Source organism: Protopterus annectens, chromosome 3.part1, assembly GCF_019279795.1.
Source record: "Protopterus annectens isolate FY-2018-M chromosome 3.part1, PAN1.0, whole genome shotgun sequence".
NCBI classification, from domain to species: domain Eukaryota; kingdom Metazoa; phylum Chordata; order Ceratodontiformes; family Protopteridae; genus Protopterus; species Protopterus annectens.
This window is the reverse complement of record NC_056732.1, coordinates 502,957,710-502,977,470: the sequence shown is the minus strand read 5'-3', so window position 1 is coordinate 502,977,470 and position 19,761 is coordinate 502,957,710. Positions and strand designations below refer to the sequence as shown.

Here is a 19,761-nt window from a genome sequence, read left to right as displayed (position 1 = left end):
AAATCCAGTCCTTACCATAATCAACCGCCATAATACAGGTCAGGATAATATGGATATGCAATTTCCAAATGTCTCTGTGTCCAGCTTGGTATATATGAGCATCCTGAGACAATGTAGGAATTATCTCATGCTCTCAGACAACCATTTTTAATCCTTAAAGAAACTAACACAGTATGTGAGAGATGCACATACACAACTTCCTTGGAGGCAAAAATCTTGCTTTCAAGTAAGGTAGTCAAGAACACACACACTATATACTCCATATATACCACTCACCACACACATAGATCATATTATGCTGGGGCACTTAAAAGAAACCTTCACAAACCTCAAAGACCTCCTAAGCCTACAAACAGCAACCCCTATCCTGAGCAATCTGTAAAGCACACACCAAAAGCAACAACAAACACCGCACATAAGCCTACACCCAATGGTTCCCCAAGATCTATGCTCATAAGGCAAGCAAACAATTTACCTAGGACTCTTTTCATCGAGAATTCCATTGTAGGACACGCAGATGCCCTAATGACCAGGCTAGACAAGAAGAAGAAGATAACAGTCAGCTGCTTATTTTGAGCCAGGATCCGCATTATCATGCAGTTCTTCAAGTCACTGCACCACAGGTACAAATATGATTCCATCATAGTTCATGTGGGTGTAAATGACCTGTGATTTACCTCACTGGACTATATGAAAAGAGACATTATGGATTTCTCTGAATATGTGTCATTCGCAGGTGTTTGCCTTGCATCAAGCATTATTCCACTTTCACAAAGATGATGCCACAGTATGAACAAAAATGATCGATTTTTACAATTGGCTTAATTTCTGGTGTCATTCCAGGAGTATTCAATAGCTGTCAGCATGGGAGGACATGATTAGCAGACTATGTTGCTTTGCCATGGATGGTCTGCATTTGTCCTTCCAGGGCTTTCAGATACTGTCTAAAACTTTATCCACTCTCATAGAGCCTTTTTTTGGGCAAAGCCAAAATAACAAACCTTCCAACACAGCAAAAAAAAATCAATTCAACCTTAAGGGATTACTGCTCAATGCTAGGATCCTCAAGCAAGATACTCTACAGCCTACAAGCTCTCATCACTATGGAGAATATAGACATTTGTGCTGTTAGCGAGACTCGGTTTAAAGCTGCAGAAGGTACTCTGGCAGTGCAAGGCTACAGTACTTTTCACAAATTTAGACCAAAAGCAGTACAGACAGGGTCTAAAGATGGAGATGTCTTGATCTACATAAGCAACAAATATTCCAACAGGTTCGTTAAACAGGATGATGGTCTGGAGTTCATCCACATGCAGGTCACCATAGATAAAGTCCCTTACCATATCCTAGCTAATTATAGTTCACCATCTATGACCCAGGAATCTCGTAACTCATGCCTAGACCTGCTGGAGACACTCACCACCCAAACAAATTCCTTTTTCATGGGAGACTTCAACTATCCCTCTATAAACTGAGAAAAGAACACTACTTCAAACTCACAGGCACAATGCTTCAGGACTTTATTAACACAAATAGCTTTAACTAGATGCACTCTCCAACTCAAGGTTTTAAATATACTGGACCTAGTACTAGTCCACATGGAGGAGCACTGCACACCCCCCCCCCCCCATATTGTCATGTCCTCACTGTTGAGGTCAGATTACAAAGCCTCTCCTTTGAAATAAAAATCAACTTGGAAAACTCATTAAACCTGTAACAGTTAGGAACTATTTTAAAGCAAACTACATCCTATAGTGTGACAGTTTGTCAAAATTCAATTCCCCCCAAACCCTGAGAACACAGCAACCTACACAAAACTGTTCACTGAAATCCTGTACAAAATATAAGAGTGGCTGCATAGAGGCTGCTGTACCTACCAAAAAATAAGCCCATAACAAACACCAAAAGCAAACTACACTGGTGGAATCTCAACCTTAACAAGGTATATAACAAAAGGAAAAAAGTTATGGCCAAAATCAGAAAAAGCTAGTCCCATGAAGACAAGAGCTCACTGATTAAACTAAACAAGAAACCAAGGGGATTAATTAAGTCCAACAAGGCCAGCTATGAGGTCAAGATAGCCTCTCAGGCTAAGGACAACTGCAAGGCCTTCTTCAACAACATATGAAACCTTAAAGGTAAAACACAGCAGTGTGCTAAAATGGTGGTAAATACAGCCTCAAAACAGGTTATGTACTAAGTGAATGGAGAACTGCAATGCTATCCCTCTTCACAAGGATGGCCATCAACTGACCTCAGAAACGGGTCTATATCAGCATTTCGAAAGATGAAAATGCCGAATACCAGTTGGCCGACATGGAAATGTCAAACTACGACATTGCAGAACAGCCAAATCACCGATTTCTTTCCAAGGGAAAGAAATCGGTTGGCCAAACACCAATGCCAAACACAAACAAAAATTCTTAAGTGGAGGGCTTTGCCCCCACACCCCAAACGTGGGGGCTGTGCCCCCCACACCCCCCTAACTAATTATTCTAACTCAGAGACTGCACTAAAGTCAGGGAAAGGGCAAGTGTAAGGAAACGGCCAACCACTTTCTTTCCGTTAGGAAGAAATCCGTGATTGGGCTGTTCAGCAATGTCATAGTTTGACATTTCCATGTTGGCCAACTGGTATTCGGCATTTTCGTCTTTCGAAATGCTGATATAGACCCTCTGAAACTATAGACCCATCAATCCGACAAGTCAAATATGCAAAGCTATAGAACTAATTATCATGGGGAATGATCAACAAGTACAGACACTGGAGCCATCCCAGTTTGGCATTGTGAAGGAAAGGTCTTGCCTACTTAACCTGGCAGATGTCTTTGAGAGGGTCACCAAGGCAAAGGATGAGAGGAAGATGGTGTGCACTGCCTACCTTGACCTGGCTAAGGCTTTTGATAAGATCCCCAATTCGGGTATTGTTGACAAACTCACTGAACTGGACATAAATCCCTACATAACTCTCTGGATTGCCAGCTTGCTCACAGACAGAGCCCAAGAAGTCCGGATTGGTGAGATCACCTCCACTAAGAGACTGGCCACCAGCAGAGTACCTCAGGGCTCTGTGCTGGACCTGCCCCTGTTTGGTATTGACTTCTCAGAAGTCAAAGCTAATGTCAGGTGCCTCTGGCTCACCAAGTTTGCAGATGATTGCAAATTTGAAGTTATCATAGATTCTTCATGATACTAACATCCTGCAATAGGGCCTAACACAGACAAATGACTGATGGCAAAGCCACAGTTTAAAACTCAATGCCACGAAGTGCACTATAGTGCTCTTTGAGGAAATGTCCATGCAGGCCAATTATTCCATCGATAAAACACACCTAAAAGCTGATCCAGTACTTAGGTATCTGGAAACATATGAAGACAGTAATCTGGCCTTTAACCAATACATAGTAGTGATAACAAGAAAGTCATTCTATGTTGCCCAACTTCTAAGTAAAGGTATGGCATCCAGGTCCAAGGAAGTTATAGTACCACTTTACTCAGCCCTTATCAGAGCAGTCATTGAGTACAGTACCCCCTTCAACATGTATCTGACCAGGCATTTGAAAAAATTGGATTGCCCACAGAGTTTCATAACCAGGAAATTCCAGAATATTAACACACTATCCTACACAGATTGCCTTAAGGCCCTATTTCCATACTCAGTCTCCTACAGGTTACTGAGAGGTGATCTATGCCTGGCATATGAGACATCCTCAAATCCAGCACTGATGAATCTTTTGCACATCTGCAAAATAAACAGTACTAGAAACTAGATACAAGGATTTAAACCTTGCCTGCAACATAAATAGAACATGTTGACGAAACCAATATGTGTCTCAAAGGATTAATGTACTATGAAAAAGGCTCCCCATCCATATGAAGCAGAGTTTATCCCACACCCTATTCAAACATAACCTTGACCATTGAATGGGAAATCATAAATTCATCCCTGGTCTGTACACCATGATTCTAAATGACAGAGGCAGACTGTCAGTAAAATATTGCCTAACTAACGTTACACACACTACACACACTACACTACACACACACACACACACACACACACACACACACACACACACACACACACACACACACACACACACACACACACACACACACACACACACACACACACACACACACACACACACACCCTTTAGCCACCTCCAAACTAAGATACACCTCCTAATAGACACCCAAAGTACACAGGGACACAACTGGTTTGGGTTGCATGACTAGGCTTATAAAGACCCTAGTGGTTGTTAGCCTAGTATATTCCTATGAACCTATATAGGATGGCAGGAAATGAGCAAATTATGTAATGCTGGAGTGAATAAAATTGTTAAAAATAAATCATTTATGCATACTGCATGAAAATAAAGTTTTGCTATGGTTTGTTTTATTTTTTATTAATGTATGTATACCCATCTCATATGATAAATTGAAAAAGGTGTTACAAAGTATGTAGTGCATGGAGAGAGCTCAGTATGCTCCAATAATCAGAAAAAGAGAATGAGTTAAGCACTAGAGTTGCATGAGACCCTACTTTAAATGTTAAGCACCCCCCTGGTTAAGTTGTCAAGGTCAGGTCTCGGGCTAGGCAGTAAAATCTGCCAGTACTCAACAGCAAATGACAGAGGCAGAATAAAAGATTTGTTTCTGCCTGCTGTCAATACTGATTATCTGTATTTCACTTCCTGTTATAAACTTAGAAAGTTACTGGAATAACAGGATGTGTGTTCTCCTGCATGTTTTGAAGGATACAAAGTTTGAAACTTAAATGTATATCATTATTTTATGACTTCGGTCCGCAGTAATTTATCTGAAAACCCCAAACTTTATCAGGTACAGACCAAACATGTGAGGCAAAAATCTGGACATTCTGCAAAAATCTGGACAACTTAGATGCATGAAAGGTAAGTATAAATGAAAGGGACTGTGTGGCTCTGCTTTATAATAGTGCTCGCTAAGTGCTTTATGGCTTTGAAAGCCTTAAAACCACTTAGCATTTTTTTTCCTTTTTACTGTAACTAATGGTACATGGAGCAGATAAAGCTCCATGCACTACAAATAATCCTGATTGGGTCTCTGATCCTAACCTTCTGTTATGCGTTCTCGATATGGATGCCAAGATTCACCTCTCGAGCTTCAGTCTTGAGGTGAATTTCTTGGCATCCATGTCTCAAATACATAATAAGTCAGTTAGGATTGCCAGCTTCTCAAAATCCTCTATATTATACTTTTTTCAGGTGGATCTAAATAATTCTTGCCTTAAGCATAAAGCTGAGGAGGTTGTAAGTATTCACACACACATTTCTTGGAATGTAATTTCCTGGCAAACTTTGTCAAACTAGCACTTACCCTGTATATTATTTAATTAATTTCATTCACATAAGTACTAATCTGATCAGATAAATGTAATTATTTTGTAATGTCTATAGTAAAGTGCATTGTCATGTTTCACACACATGTATAAAAAGGGTTCATAAACTCAAAAGGTGCTCTATGAAATAGATGGCTTACAGGTTTATATAGATGTATAATGCATTTAGTAAATGATTGCATATCTCCCCATTAAAGTTTCCTTGTGACAATTAAACTTAAACAATTTCTCTGCACACATTCTCCACTATACAATATATTTATTTTATTTTTATTTATTTATTGTCATTTGTTAACCGGGTTGGTCCAAGTGAGCCAAAGGCCCATTTTCAGTGGAGACCTGAGGAGAAAAGCTCCAATTACAATTACAGGCATTCCAAAAAAACAGTAATTAATACAAAGACTAAAAATTACAATAGTAATATTGACAAGAAACATTTACATAAAATGCAATAAACAAAGACAAAATATTTATATACAAGTTTCAAAAAATCCAATATAATAGTGGTAGGATAAATGCCCAAGTAGGAATATTTACAAGAACCTGATTGTAGGTAAACTGTAAACTGGAGTGTTAGAAGAGCAAGAAAGAAAGGTGGATAAAAAGAGAGAGAAAAACTTAAAGTAATCAAAAGTAGAATTTAGGAAGAAATCAGTTAGAGATCAGGTTGGAGCTTGGCAAGGGCAGGACCAGGTCTTAAGAAGGTAGTGTTTGAGTTGTAGTTTGAAATGGAACTTATGGGGGATACTTCTTATTTTAAGTGGAAGGGAGTTCCAGGTGTGAGCTACAGAGCATTTATATAGGGACTTTCCGATATGTTTTGACGGATTGTAAATGTCAAGAAGATGTTTGTCAGATGTATGAAGTTGACGTTGGGGGTTATATCGAGATACAGTATTTGAGATGGAGGGACAGGAAGTGGGATTATAAAGAAATGAGTGTGCGATATGTAGTTGAGAAAGAAAGAATTGTTTAGGGAATTCAGCCCATTGTAATGATTTAAAAGCGAAGCAGTGGTGGGATTTGTAGGGGAGATGACAGGCAAAGCTAGCTATTTTTTGTATGTTTGCTGTAGTTTAAACAGAAGTGAAGACTGAAGGTTAGTAAAAGCTGGAGCTGCCTACAAAAGACAGGGTAATAGGAGAGACAGGGCTAGGGAGGGTTTGGTGGAGGGTGAAAGCAGTTTGTGATTATGGTACAGGAGACCAAGTTTCTGGTGTTTTTTTTTTTTTTTTTTTTTTTTATGCAATGATGGATATGTATGTCAAATTTTAATTCATTGTCAATTACAACACCAAGTCATTTAGTACAGGGTTCTGGTCTGACAGTAGTATTGCTGAGGGAGGTAATGGACAAAGTAGATTTGTTTGGTGTCAGTGTTTTAGGAAGGAAAAGTAGAAGTTTAGTTTTTTTGGATTTAGAATTAGTTGATTATCAGTGAGCCAGGTTTCGATGGATGTAAACATGTCTTGGGTAAGAGCAAGGAGTTCTGGGATGCTGTGGGCAGTGGTAATAAGAGCAGAGTTGTCGGCATATTGTAAGAGTATGGAGAGGTTGGTAGCAGAGGATAAACTGTTAGTAGAAATCTTGAACAAGAGAGGTCCCAATATAGAGCCTTGGGAGACACCGGTGTTAACAGGAAGAAATGGGGAGGTAACAGTTTTCCAGCGTATAGTTTTCTATTATATAAGTAGCTAGAAAACCAGCTTAAAGAGGGGGTGGAGAGATGAAGGTTATAGAGTTTAGTTATCAGTTTAGAGTGAGAGACAGTATCAAATGCTTTGGAGAGGTCAAGGAATAAACAGGAAACTAGTAGGTTGTTGTCACGGGCTTCTGCTACTGTTTGGGTGAATGAGAGTAGAGCTATTGATGTACTGTGGTGGGGTCTGAAGCTGTGTTGGGTGGGAGTAAGATGGTTATTATCTATCAGATGTTTAAGTAGCTGAATGTGGACACACTTTTCTAGAATTTTGGAAGGGGGGGATAGTATAGCAATGGGATGATAGTTGGATGGGTCAGTGCAGTTTCCTCCTTTGTGAAGATGGATTGTCTAGAAGGACTTCCATACATCTGGGACAAGAGATTCAGTAAAAGAATGATTAATAAGGATAGAGACAGAGTAAGTGATAGCATTGGCAGCAATTTTAAGAAAGTGGAAAGGTAGATTGTCAACAGAGGGTGAGCAGTGTTTAAGTTTATGTAGTTGGGATTTGATGAAGGCAATGGGAACTGGTTGTAGGGAGAATGTATTGGAGGAAGGAGGAGTGGGATGTAAAGGTAGAGAGGAAACAGTACAGCTATTTGGAGTTAGTTTTTGGATTGTAATTATTTAAAAGAGCAGCAGTCTCTGAGGCAGTATTGAGCAGGAACGGGTTGAGGGTAGGAGGATTACCATGGTGGAGGATTTTATTTATGGTAGACCAACATTTTTTAGGGTTGTTATGTGGGCTACTTTGGTTGGAGACAAAGAAAGTTTTTTTGTCTCTGATAACTAGTTTTTTACACCTGTTTCTAAGTTCCTTGTAGCTTTGGAGTAAGGGAGGAGTTTTATTTCTGGCCCAAGTTTTCCAGGCAGCATCCCTCTGATGCATGATAGAGCATGTTTGCTTAGTTAACCAGGGAGCACATTTTGATTTTACCCTGATTTTCCTGGAAGGTGCCATGGAGTTTAGTACATCTAGATATAGTGTATTGAAAGAGGTTACAGCATCATTAAGGGGGAGGTTTTTAAGGAAGGACCAGTTTATGTTGGGCAAAGTGGAGATGAAATTGTCTGGATTAAAGTGAGTCAGATCACAACATTCTGTGTAAAGGTGTTCTGTGGGAGGGTGTTGGGTGTATCTATGGATATAAATAGGGGAATGGTCACTTAGAGAATTAGGGAGAATGCTGGGGTTATTGTAGAGACATGGGTCAGAAGTGAGGATCCAGTATGTTATAGAGTAGAGCTTTTGCTGGACTTGGTAGGGGACGATATTAGTTGGTGAAAACCATACAGATTGAGACTATGAGTAGGAGATGGGGAAGAAAGAGTGGTCCAATCTATATTTATGTCACCAAGTATAATCGCTTCATAAGGAATGTTTAGGGTGAGCCAGGAGAGAAAGTTTTCAAGGATAGGGATGTTGTCCCCTAGGGGATGTAGATGGATACAATGGCAATTTTTTATAGGGGTTAAGTTGACAGTTTACTATTAGTATTTCAGCAGGAGCAAAGCTAGATATGGAAGGTGAGAATGAAGAGAGAGTAAGTTGGTCGGAGTAGAGGATAGCAACACCTCCACCTCTTTTATTTACTCTGTCTGCATGGAAGATATTGTAGCCTGGGGGAATGATTTCTGAGTGGGGGGTGTTTGCTTGTAAGAGATGGTGATGGGTGGTCCAGGGTTGGGGAGGATGTCGCCATCCAGGAGTAGTTTATCAATGAAATCAGTCAGTAAGGAAAGTAGGCCAAGTGTACATGGAGGTATGGGTTTTGTAAATGTGGAAAGTGAATCATTAGGATAAGTCTTAATTGAATAGTGGATGATAGGAGAGATAGGAAATAGGTGAGGGGAGATTAGAAGTGCATGAGGGAAGCTATGTGGGTGGTGGTTATTTGAGAGAGTTGGCACTGATACTATGTAATGCAGAGGTATATGGTATGAAGTAGATAGTGCTAGTAGGAGGAGAAAGGGGATAAGAAGGTGGTGAGGTGACATAATTGGGAAGAGTTGGGTGAATGTTAGTCAGAGCAGTAAGGTGTAGGAGGTTTAAAGAGAGATAGGTAATTGACAGAAAGGGGTCTAAGATAGATTCGAGAGGAGGAGATTAGGGGAGGGTATATGAAATAAAGTATGCTAGGAGGGGATTAAGGTATGTGGGAGGGGGAGGGGAAAAACAATTGGGAAGGTGAGGGGAATTGGTCAGAAATGAATGGGTGGAGAGTACAGAAGTATAAAGGAAATGAAAGTCGGGGTGGGTGGGAATGGGGGTAGGGTAGGGGTGGGACGTCAGCCCAAGAGTAGCGAGGGTGAATGGAGCGGGATGACCAAGCAAGGAAAAAGTACAAGAGGAAGGAAAAAACAATCAGTAAGGTAAGTTTAGTGGGCAAGTAACTCTGGGGAGCCCTATGCTGGCTGAAAAGGGAGAGGAAAGCAGTTAGTACCTAATTAGTGAAGAATAAGTATTGAACGTGAAGAACTGAAGGCGATGATTCTATTGAGAGGGGCTATATACCTTAACATAAAACAGATAATTTAATCAAAATGTATCAACAGTGAAACGGGTGAAAGGGGTGGGGGTGGGCTAAGAGGAAGAAGATTTGCAGCTGTCGCCCCGGGGTTTGTACTCTAGCTGATTGTAACAGATTTTAACAAGGCATAACAGTAGTCACAAAAGCAGGCACCTATACTAACACAAGTGGCAGCAGCAAGGTTCCTGGAGTTAAAGCTGGAGCTGCAGTCTATTTTTTGATGATTGCTGGTTAGAGTTTCCTTTGCTTTTAGCTGGAGCGAGAGGAGCCCTTGCTCACACAACTGGGGGGGGGTGACCCAAAGTAACCAGGTGCTCAGTGGGTTAAAGATGCAATACTTGAAGGGCTTTCAGCTACAAAATATTCTATGCCTCAATTCATTTTTCCTCAATTTAATTTATTTTCTCCAACTGTAATGAAGACAAATACCAGAGATGATTTAACATTTTCTAATTGGGACCTATAACAACAACCAGTGCCTCAGTATTTGTTTTTACATTTTTTGTATCCTGTCTTGTCATGACCTGGGCCAGCAAGACACAGAAATGTGATAAATATTTCTTGTCTTCAATATTTAACAGCTTAAAATAGAAAATGACAAGCAGATGAAGAAATAGTGGATGCACAACAGTGAAATTAGTATTAAAAAAATTTATATAAAAGTGGTATATAATTGATTGTAACAGCAATCATATGCAGACAGAAAGTAGTAAACGATGTTGCAGTCATGTAATAAGGCTGCCCATTAAAACGTCAGCACTCAAAATGTCAAGTGCCAAAAAAAAGACTGAAAACCCATAGAAGAGTAAAACCTGAAAAATCACTCTTCTCTTTAAAACTTCTTTTTGCAGAGGGCAAGCCCCCCCTTGCACCCCCATGCACCCCCAGTTCAAACTTATATATACCAACTCTGAGATTGCCATATCTTGGAGAGAAGGGAATATTCCAAGAAATGGCATCTTGGACTTAATATATGTTAAGTCCATTCTTGCAGCCATTCAGTCTCTGTGAGCTAGTCCCAACATTTCAAATGGTTACCTAATAATCATTGTTATTAAATGTTAGCAGCCATGATGAGCAATTATCTCTAAAGCAGCTTCCACCTGAACAGAGGTTCATTAAATGTTACAGTACTATTGCAGCAGTCTGTTGTATAACAAGCCATATTTCTAATACCATGGAAAATAGAGAAACATGGAAATGCACATCGACACCAGGAGAGTGTACTCTGCCATAACTCCCAAATGTACAGATTTTCACAGAATGTCCAGATTTTTGCCTCATATTTTTGGTCTGTTTTTCATAAAATTGTGTTTTTTTTCTGGAAAATTAATGGCAAATCATTAAAGACTGAAGTTAGAAAATAACAGATATTTGAGTTTCGGACTTCAAACCCTTCAGAAAGTTCATGCTAATGCAAAACCTGTTATTCTACCAACTTTCTAAGTTTGTAAAAGCAATTTATAAAAATTGCCCCTATTTTTGGGCCATTGTCCCACTTTTATTCATGGCTTTGTCCAGATTTCTTGGAATAAGACATTGAGAGGTATGTGCTCTGCTGTTAAATATGGTCGAAAAATCAGGTTTGGGGGATAGAGTACTAAAATGTTTTTCCTCCTAGCTAACAAATAGTTTATTCGGAGTATACTAAATTCAAATACATTTTCTGACCCAGGGATATTTCACACAAAAGTACTACAGTGTTGTGTCCTTGGATCAGTCTTTTCTCTGTAGTCACATGCCATTGTTCTTCTTTAGTCTAACTTCAGAATAAAATAAAAAAATAACGCCAAAAAAACAACTGGAGACAATAAATCCAAACACAGGGCTGCAAATGTAGTATACTACATTTGCATCCCTGTGTTTGGATTTATTGTCTCCAGTTGGTTTTTTGGCGTCATTTTTTACTTTGTTTTTAGTTTGGTTTGAGTGTATTTTATTTAACTTCAGAATAAACCTATAACAACTGCAAAACCCAGAAAACACTCTTCATTTATATGGAAATGACTACAAGAAAATAAACTGAAAATCACCTGCATCAAAGCAGCACTAACATTATTTGATAACCCACAAAAACTAGTATAGCTGTCCTAAGTAAAAGTAATGAAACCAAAAGGAATATGGTTACTCATTGTTGGTTAACAAAAATACTTTGAATTAAGTGAAGACAAGAACCAAATGTTCATCTCTCCGCCATAGACCTAGGGGTAAATAGAGTTCTGCAACATGCAAAATGTGCCTGTAAACTCACTGGCATACTATTCATAGAAGCTCAAAAGGCAGTAGGTACTACTGATAGGACCATCCTTATTCTTAAATACTGACTCCAATAGTTGCCTTAAACTTCTTCAAAAACACACATTATCTATAGACAATAACAAATAAAATCTCTCATTTTATAAACTTATCCCATTCCAGAGAATATCACTGTCATACCTTAAGCAAGGCTGATGGGCTACTACTAGCAACTAAAACCTCCCTACTCTATCCCCATAGACTCCACAATAATAGGGTTAGCACTGAAGAGAGCTTCCACCAATCTGCAACACTAACTTGAATGCTGCATTCCTTCTCTGCCCCTAGTACAATATCCAACGCACCAAGAGTGGCGTCATTGCTGCCTTAGGCATAGGCCAACTAGGTGGTCGCCTAGGGTGCCGCTCTAGCAGGGGCACTTTTCCAGGATTTATTTGTTTATTTTTTTGTAGTAAAGAAATGGTTTCTTTAAAATGTGTTGAATGATTATAGGAAAAAACTGAAGAGTGAGATAAACTGTGAGAAAAAGGAAGAAAAAAGTAATCTGGATGGTGTAGGTAGACCAAACTGGGGCATCAGGTGGGAGTGCTGTGGAGCCCTTTTGCGTAGGGCACCAGTTGACCAAAAGCCGTCCCTGAGTGGCATACTCTTAATAATACTCAGTGCTCTACAATAATTGTGAATAATACCCAGTACACTAGGGCCAGATAATTAGATTCTGAAATGGTTTATGTAAGTGAATCTCATTAACAGTTTGTCGTATAGCATGAACAACACAGAGTCTACTGCTTTGCTAAGTGTTCCCATAGCTCTACCTGTAGCTCGGAAGTGGTTTTGCAGGCATTTGGCCGGTCTATAGTACCAGTCTTTTACAGTATGATCTGACAATCTCCAGACCTGACAAGCACCACAGTACCTTCTGAATTTTGGATAAGAGAATGGATACAGAACAGGAATACAATCTGTCCTGCATGCATTGTCATGGCTGAAACAGCAAGAAGGATATGCTCTGGGGCTGTGCTAATTGAGGAATGCCTGAACTCTATCTAAGAAGCAGATCTCCTGCATCTGGGGGATGACTAATAAAAACAAAGGCTATGCATTTGTGGTCTGCTGCCACCCCCCCAACCCACACACCACCTACAGTACACGCAATGCCTAAACCCTCTACACTTGGAAGATCCGTTCACTTCAACAGGCCGCACCTTTACTTAAAGCATGTCAGTGTACAATGTCTAAGTCCAACAGCACTGCAAGCCCTACTTTTTGGAATCAGGAGTAGCACTTCAATACTCCTAAATATCCTACCCAGTCTGTGAAATCCCAAAGCCCTTTCTATAACCAGGCTTAATATAAGATATTCCAAATATAAATAGTTCTGTAATCCAGCTCCTAAAATCTCCCTTGTTGAATTGTCCAATAATTATATATTTGTCAAATGGTTAAACACCATATTAATTCATATGCTTGTCTGATGTTTGTAATTGTCTATGGTTCTGATCATCACTAAAAAGGGGCCAAGGATCAGCCCACATATATGATTACAAAATGCAAATAAAAATAAATAGAATAAAACTATGGACCTAGGAACTGTTACATACAGCTGGAAAAAGACTGAGGAGGCTACCTCCACAATAGTTTTAGTAAACATTATCCACCCAAGGGCAAATGTTCTTTACTGAGATGATTCAAAAGACAGTTGAAGGAAGAAATATTGTTAGATGCAGTTTTTTGTTTGTTTTGTAGGATTAAACAGAGATACCCTTTGGCAAATGGCAAATCAGAGGGAAAGAAAAAAATATATATTTTTTTATTTTATGTCCTCTGAAGCTATTGAGTACTTGCTTGTTAGTACAGAAAATGAACATTCAAGGCTTGTTATGAATATGTGAAATCTGACTGCCTTCCTTACTTCTGTTGCAAAGTGGATAGAAAGGTTGTAAGAAAACCTAAGCTGTCAAATAATTTTACCCACAATGGTGTGAGTTTGGACTTTAAAAGAGTGGTTTGTATCTAGAAGTAAACTAAGGCATATGTAGTTTGCGACTTGTGATACATATATGCCTCCCGATTATTTTGAGTGGGTGTGCTGACAGCTGTTTCTGGTAAGACTCAAAACAGTAAGCATCTGATTTGGCGAGCTTCAGAATAAAATTTATAAAAAAGATACAATAAAATTACAACAGAAAAATGCTTTATTAAAATAAAAAACACAGCAAACACTTCCATTTATTCTGGACTTCTTCAGGATATATCCATGAGCAGTCACTCAGGAACAAACTTGGCTAAATCCTTCTCAAAGTGCTTTCTGAGCTAAGGGAGATATTTTAGCATCATTTAAGAAAACAAGGTCAAATGCATAAAAAGTTATATGCAATTCTGGCAAAGACAGAAGCAGATAATTAATTATCATGTAGAAGAGTAACCAGCCAAGAACTGAGCCTTGAGGTACTCCTGTGTTAGATTTACCCCGTTCAAAGTAAGAGCCCCTCATTTTCACAATGAAGATGTAATCTGCCAGGCAGCTGAAAAAACACGCACTTGGCCTTCTCTAAACCCATACTTTAGCAGAAATAAGCAAAGCGTGATTAGCTCTTTCAAAGGCTCTGCATTAGTCAACAAAAAAAAAAAAACTTAAGCAAGTAGCCATTTTTCATTATTATTAAAAAATGTTGCCTGATACAGAGTATATAGCAGTTTATAGGTTCATAGGTGTGTACTAGACTAATGGCCCTAGAGCCTTTACAAGCCTAGCCCATAGGATTGCCCTGGCATTGTGCCACCCGACCTTAGGTCCCAGTGCCTCTGTCGAGTAGAGCCACTGGAGTGATCCCCGGGGTGAATTTTCTATTTCCCATCCACTCATCAAGATTTCTCTTGAAGAGGGACAGTGAGGTGCTCTGTTTGACATATATGGGAAGTCTATTCCATAGCTTGGGCAGCCTCTGGGTTATGAACCTGTCCCTCCAGCATGTTCTGTTTATTGTGGTAATGAGGTTGAGGTCTCTGGAGTGTGTGGTGCAAAGGGATTGGGATTTCTTTAGATGTAGTATTTCTAACAGAGCTGGGTCAGACATGGCTTTGAAAGTCAAGCAGAGATCGCCTCTATGAAGGTGATATGAGATAGAGAATAGTTGGAGATTTTTGAGTCTGTCCATATAGGACAAGTGTTTAAGGCCTAGGATCCTCTTTGTGAGGTACTTTTGCTGCCTCTCCAGTTGCTGCAGGTGTTTAGTGAGGTACATGTCAATTGGGGCATTGTACTCAATGATTGGCCTAATGAGAGAAAAGTAGAGGGAGACAATGACCTCTTTCTTCCTGGATGCAAAACCCTTAGTAACGAGCTGTGCCACACAGGACTTTTTGACCACAGTAGCAATGTGGTGATCAAAAGAGAGGATGCTGTCAACCTGTGTTCCCACATCTCTTATAACACCTTCTGTGTTCAGTGGACTACCATTGATGTGGTAATTCATGGGAAATGGGTTTTTCCCAAAGGGGATGATGACACATTTTTGGGCATTGAGCTTAAGGCCATGGTTCTGACACCAGTCATTGGTCTCAGTGAGGCCTTTCTGTAGGATGTCAACATCACCTGGGGATTTAATAATGGCTTTCAACTTGCAATCATCTGCGAATGTTGTCAACCAGAGTCCCTTCAAGTTGGCCTGGACTTCTGAAAAGTAGATACCAAACAGGAGAGAACCCAGGACCAATCCCTGTGGGACTCCACTCGTGATTCATCGGCAGTCTGACTTGGAGTCAGCTACTTTCACACTGTGGGTTCTATCTGTGAGCCAGTTTGCAACCCACCTAGTGATATAGGGGTTGATGCATAGCTTAGTGAGTTTTTCTATGATTCCTGAGTTAGGAATGGTATCAAAGGCCTTGGGCAAGTCAAGGTAGGCTGTATGAACCACCTTGCCTTCATCCACAGCTCTGTTGACTGACTCAAAGAAGTCAACCAAGTTGAGCAGGCATGATCTACCCTTCACAAAATCAAACAGGGTTGGGAACATGGCCTAATGGTTAAGGTGTTTGCCTTACAATCACAAGGTGCAGGGTTTGAGTCTTGCAAGGGATAATTAGCTAGGCTTAAAATGGCTCACAAGGGCAGTTAGCTTAGTACTAATCTATGAATCTATGAACTGTGTGGGATCCAGAGTTTGGAGATTCCCTATAGCCTTGTTTATTAGGTCCATGATGATGGGTTCCATAGCTTTGCATATCAGACTTGTTAGGCTAATGAGGTGATAGTCGCTCCTCCTTTGTGGAGAGGGATGACTGTAGCAGTGTGCCATTCAGTAGGGACAAAGTCTGAGGTAAGGCTGTGATTGAACAGGGCACACGGGTGAGGTGCCAATTCACACTGCAGTTCATGTAGAACACAGACAGGGATACTGTCATGTCCCATAGAAGCTGTATTCTTGGCCTTGGACAGTGCTGTTTTAACCTGTGCAGCAGTAATACTGGGTGCCTAGCAATCTACTGGTATTGTTATTGGTCCTTGGGGGGGGTGTAAAGTTGGCACTGAATCTGTCAGCCAGTATATTGGTAATATCTGTTGGCTCGGTATAGGAGCTACCATTGTGCAGTAACTCAGAACAAATCTGGGTATTGCCATGGAGATTCTTTAAATAAATATAGAAGGCCTTGTGTTTGTCTTTACTATCTGCTGCAATTCTGTTTTCATAGGTAGCTTTAGAGGATTTGATGAGGGATCTCAACTTTTTGTTGAGACTGATAAGGGAGTTTTTCCAGTCTTGGGACTTCACCTTATTCTCCATCAGTTTCCTCCCTCTGTTGTAGAGTTTGTTTATGGCAGGAGACCACCAGATTGGCATCCTTTTTTTGGAGGAGAGTGTCTTGGTTCTATTGGGTATGGTGAGATCCATGCATTTGTGTATGTGTTCGTACAGTGCATTGGTGGATGATTTGGCGATCATACAACTATTCCCCATTTGCATAGGTACTATGAAGTTAGCCACCTCTGTTTTTAGGAGCCCAAAGTTAGCTTTGAAGAAGTTTTTCATGGTGGTTACCTTTGCGGGGGGGGGGGGGGGGATTTCCAAGTTGATTAGTTTGTGGTCGAATCTAACCAGGGAGGAATTGACTATTGGTGTAGAGCAATGGTTGCCGATGTTAGTAATGACCAGGTCAAGGATGCTGCTACCTCTTGTGGGGGTAAAAACAAGCTGGTCCAGGGCATTGGAATTAAGGAATTCCAGGAAAAGTTGGGCAAGTGTATTGGTACATCAGTAGTTTTCCCAGTTAATGGAGGGGTTTTTGAACTTGCCCAGCATGAGTGTTAGGTTGGACCCTAATATTCTCCAGGGTGCTTAGGAACGTGGAGTGAGAGTCTTGGGACACGGCTAAGGACCTATAGCAGGCTACGACCTGAATCGCTGTCTTACCCAATGTTAGTTGCCCCTGAAGCATCTCTGATGCGTTATGTTGGGCTACCAGTCTGGAGGTGTGCGCATCCTTTATGAATATGGAAACACCACCGCCTTTGGAACTTCGGTCCAAGTTCTGGGGCTGAAAGGTGTGGAAAGAGTTCTAGCCTGGTAGTGTAGGGGTGCTTTCTGCTGCCTTGAACCAGGTCTCTGTTACAGCACAAATGTTGATGTTCTGGGTACTAGACTGACTTCATGCTATGCATGGTTTAGAACTGACTATATAGCAGTTGGGGTACTAGACTGACTTCATGCTATGCATGGTTTAGAACCGACTATATAGCAGTTGGGGTACTAGACTGACTTCATGCTATGCATGGTTTAGAAGCCCATTCTTTGTACAGTGCTCAAGAACCTATGTAATAAACATTCCAAATAATATATACATTTTAAGTGATTTGCCAAAATCATCATTTATTTCCATGTGAATAAAAATATCACTTGGGCCTCCTATTGCAAGATTCTACATTATAATTTGTTATAAATATCAACAGCTCTTGCCCGCAGAAATATAGCTCATCTTTTATACAAATTGTTTGTTTTAAATTTTAACATGCCGTCAACAAAGCATTCTCAAGCATTAACGTATATTTAAAATTCGTAGATATATAACAACAAAAGGCAGCAGCTTTTCATTATGTGGCATAGAAACAAAGCAAAATGGGTTCTAAATGCATATTGTGCATGGAAAATAAAAGTTAAAACTAATATTTTTGCTGAAAGTTTTTTTTTTAGAAAGAACTTGGATAATAAAAATGAAGTTAGTTGAGAAACAAAGAACAAGTAGTGTGGTATATGGCCGGAGAGATGTGAGGAGGAGCTGCCCTCTTGTGTTAATAAGGTACCACTGCAAAAATGTTCAAGTTGTGTGCTCTCCCTCCCATTATCACACCATTGTTTTCCCTCATTTCTTCCTCTTTCCCCTCTAAACCCCTTTTACCTTCATCCCTCATACTCCACTCAAACACACATACACTCCCTGCTATATTTTTCTCCTGCTCATCTCTACATCCTTGTTTTTCGTCCTTCCTGCTACAGAAGACTTAATCAAAGAATCAATTTCAACCTATGTTTTCCAGTTACAATCTGTATTTATAACCATTTTATCCCTGGAGTAGCCACATTCCTTTTCTTATTTTTTATTACTGAAATTATTATAGATTAATGCAATGAAGCCCCTTTTCTTGACTGGAAACTTGCCTAAGTTTCCTGTCCTTAGTAGGATAACTCACATAATTAGCATCACCTAACTCATAGAAAGTTTGACATGTTTATACAGCGATATTTGCACCTGCAGCATATCAAGTATTAAAGTAAGATTATAATTTTTATGCTGTTTATATTTCCTTTAAAAACTTGCATTTATTGCACTTTCGTCTGGAAAGAGAAAACCAGTCATAAAATGTAAATATGTATTAAATGTGTAATCACAGAATGTGCTTTTGTTAGCATATTGGAAATGTGGAAGAAATACTCACTTTAATAAAAAAAATCACAAACAATTACCAGTATTAAACATCTCAGGAAAAAGTGAATACAAAAAAAAAACTCAAATAACACGTAAAGAATTTATGATTAAGCTATACAAAACTGAGCCTCCCTGAATGAATATTTACATTTACTGCAGTGAAATGCAGAAAAGTATTTAAGTATACTAAGTCTATCTTGTCACTGGCATGTGTATACAGTTATAAGGACATGAGAAAAATAATTATTTTACTGAAGAAACAACGTATACTTACTTGGTAGTAACAAAAGTAAACTATCTGTATTTGGCTGTCTTGTGCAAGTAATGAAGCTGTAACCACTTTGCTCATTTCTGTTATATCAGATTTACCATATCCTAGAATTGGCAACTGAACATTTCTGAGATATTAAAACTGCAAAAGCTGTGAATGGAACAATGATTACAGAGAGAAAAATATTTGTATCATATTACAGCTGACTGCTCTGTGGCAGATTTTTGGCAGTCATTGCTACTCTATTTAATGCTTCCTTTAAAGCCATGGTTATGCTACATTAAGTACAACCCTATATTTGCATCTGTCATTTTAAATTATTCGTTGTATAATAAACACATGTAGTAATTATATATATATAAAGCTTTAGATACCTGTTAAAGTTGTCTACAACATTTAAGACCATCATGTCAGTAGTGTTGACAAACTTGCACTGAACTGGCATGAACTCTCCCTCTTTGGAACACCGAGGTGGAGACCTTGTTCCAAAACCATGCAGTGTGCTACGATCCCTGACTTCACAGCTTCCTGGGCCTGTGAGATGAAGACAGGTGCTGATTAAATTGTATATAAATAAACAAAGCCTTAGTATTCCACTTCTGAATGCATATATAAATTAATCTGACTAGTATCACTCAGTCATCATTCATCTATTTAAATTTATTTACAGGATAAGTCTCCTGTTCCAGGGAACC

The 19,761-nt window shown here is 39.5% G+C and overlaps 1 protein-coding gene across 1 annotated transcript in view; it reads right to left on the bottom strand.

The window, feature by feature from the left end:
• The window catches only part of TG (thyroglobulin), a 2,464,750-nt gene that overhangs the window by 2,401,196 nt on the left and 43,793 nt on the right, over positions 1-19,761 (bottom strand). Inside the window, exon 5 of the mRNA XM_044066937.1 lies at positions 19,441-19,600. Coding sequence (XP_043922872.1) covers positions 19,441-19,600 — 160 coding nt within the window. The remainder of the gene's footprint in view (positions 1-19,440; positions 19,601-19,761) is intronic.